The 1,492-nt window shown below is 42.5% G+C and overlaps 2 protein-coding genes across 2 annotated transcripts in view; both read right to left on the reverse strand.

Annotated features, from left to right (window-relative positions):
* Window positions 1-588: 588 nt before the first annotated feature.
* On the reverse strand, window positions 589-1,376 carry LOC125025239 (craniofacial development protein 2-like). The gene is made up of 3 exons (XM_047613211.1): window positions 1,128-1,376; window positions 900-1,041; window positions 589-728 (listed from the first exon to the last, which is right to left on the reverse strand). Exons 1-3 carry the CDS (start codon window positions 1,374-1,376, stop codon window positions 589-591), a joined length of 531 nt encoding a protein of 176 aa, XP_047469167.1.
* A 33-nt stretch (window positions 1,377-1,409) lies between these two features.
* Window positions 1,410-1,492, reverse strand: part of LOC125025240 — a 414-nt gene continuing 331 nt past the window's right edge. The window contains exon 1 of the mRNA XM_047613212.1: window positions 1,410-1,492. This exon is cut by the window's right edge and continues 331 nt beyond it. Within this exon, the coding sequence (XP_047469168.1) occupies window positions 1,410-1,492 (83 nt within the window).

Consider the following 1,492-nt stretch of genomic DNA (forward strand, 5'->3'; position numbering starts at 1 on the left):
GCGCTTATCATGTATCCTTTCATATATCTTCATGCTATGACACATAAGCTTGATGCCTCAGAAGTTTCCACAAGCCAATATATTCCCCTTATTCTGGAATATTGGTATGTTCGTGCTTCTCCACCATTGCTCTGGTATCCTCTCTATGTTCATGATGTTGTTAAATTCACGCGTCAGATACGCCACCCCAGTTTTTCCTAGACACTTCCAAACCTCTACTGGTATATTGTCTGGACTAACTGCTTTGCCATTTTTCATCTTTTTCAGAGCATTGTCCACCTCTTCTAACACGATCTCTGGTATTTCTTATTCTACGCTTCGCTGGGGCTCCTGCCTTTTCATTATTGGATTTTCCTCATTCAGAAGCTTGCTAAAGTAGTTTTGCCATCTATTAAAAATCATTGCATCCTCTACCAGGACGTTGCCTTCTTCGTCCTTGATTAGCTTTGTCTGGTATATGTCCTTTGAGTTCTTGTCCCTCTGTTTAGCAATCCTCAGTGCACGATTTTGTCCGTCTAAGGTTTCCATGTTGTCATATAACCTTTGATAGGCCTTTGCTTTTGCTCTCGCTACAGACCTCTTGGCTGCTTACTTGGCAATCTTGTAGGCCTCTCTATTTTCTATGTTGTTCTCCTGGTCTAAGATCTTTTTGGTTTCTTTCTTTAGCTTGATGTGTTGTTGTACCTCCTCATTCCACCACCATGTTTCCTTGTCCGTCTTGCTTTTTCCTGATGTTCTCCCCAAGATTTCCTCTCCCAACTATCTTAAGTCCTCTGTCACAGTCTCCCAGTTCTGATTTCCTTCACTCTCTCTCAAGGTGAGCCTAACCTTTGCTGCACTAGCAAACTCGTTTTGGGCATTTCTATCTGCCAGTTTCCACCACTTTGTCCTAGGTATACCTGCAAGTTTCTTTAATTCTAATTTCTTCCCACTCAGCGTGCAGATTACTGGTCTGTGCTGGCTCATTACACACTCACCTAAGATAACCTTGCAATCTCTGATGTTTGCTTTTTCAATCGTTTGGCATAAAATGTAGTCAATCTGGGATTCCAATGCTCCGCTCTTGTATGTTAGCTTATGCCTCTCTGCTTTCATAAAGTGTTAACCACACGCAAACTATGTCTCACCGCAAAGTCCATAAACTGTTCACCTGCCTCGTTGCACTCGCCCACTCCATGTTTGCCAGTATATTCCTCTTTTCCAATGTTGTCATTTCCACAGTGGCCATTAAAGTCCCCTCCAATCCATAACTTTTCACTCGTTGGTATCTCTCTCAATTCGTCATCGAGTTTTTCATAGAATTCATCCTTTTCCTCCGCATTGCAGTCGGTCTGTGGGGCATAGGCACTCACGATGTTCACTATTTCTCCTCCCATATCAACTCTTAACCAGATGATTCTATCTGATCTTCATTTTACGCTAAGTACTCCTTTATAAAGATTGTCGTCCAAGATTATCCCCACTCCATTTCGTCGCCTATCCGTACCAGTGT

Source organism: Penaeus chinensis, chromosome 4 (genome assembly GCF_019202785.1).
Source record: "Penaeus chinensis breed Huanghai No. 1 chromosome 4, ASM1920278v2, whole genome shotgun sequence".
Lineage (NCBI taxonomy): Eukaryota > Metazoa > Arthropoda > Malacostraca > Decapoda > Penaeidae > Penaeus > Penaeus chinensis.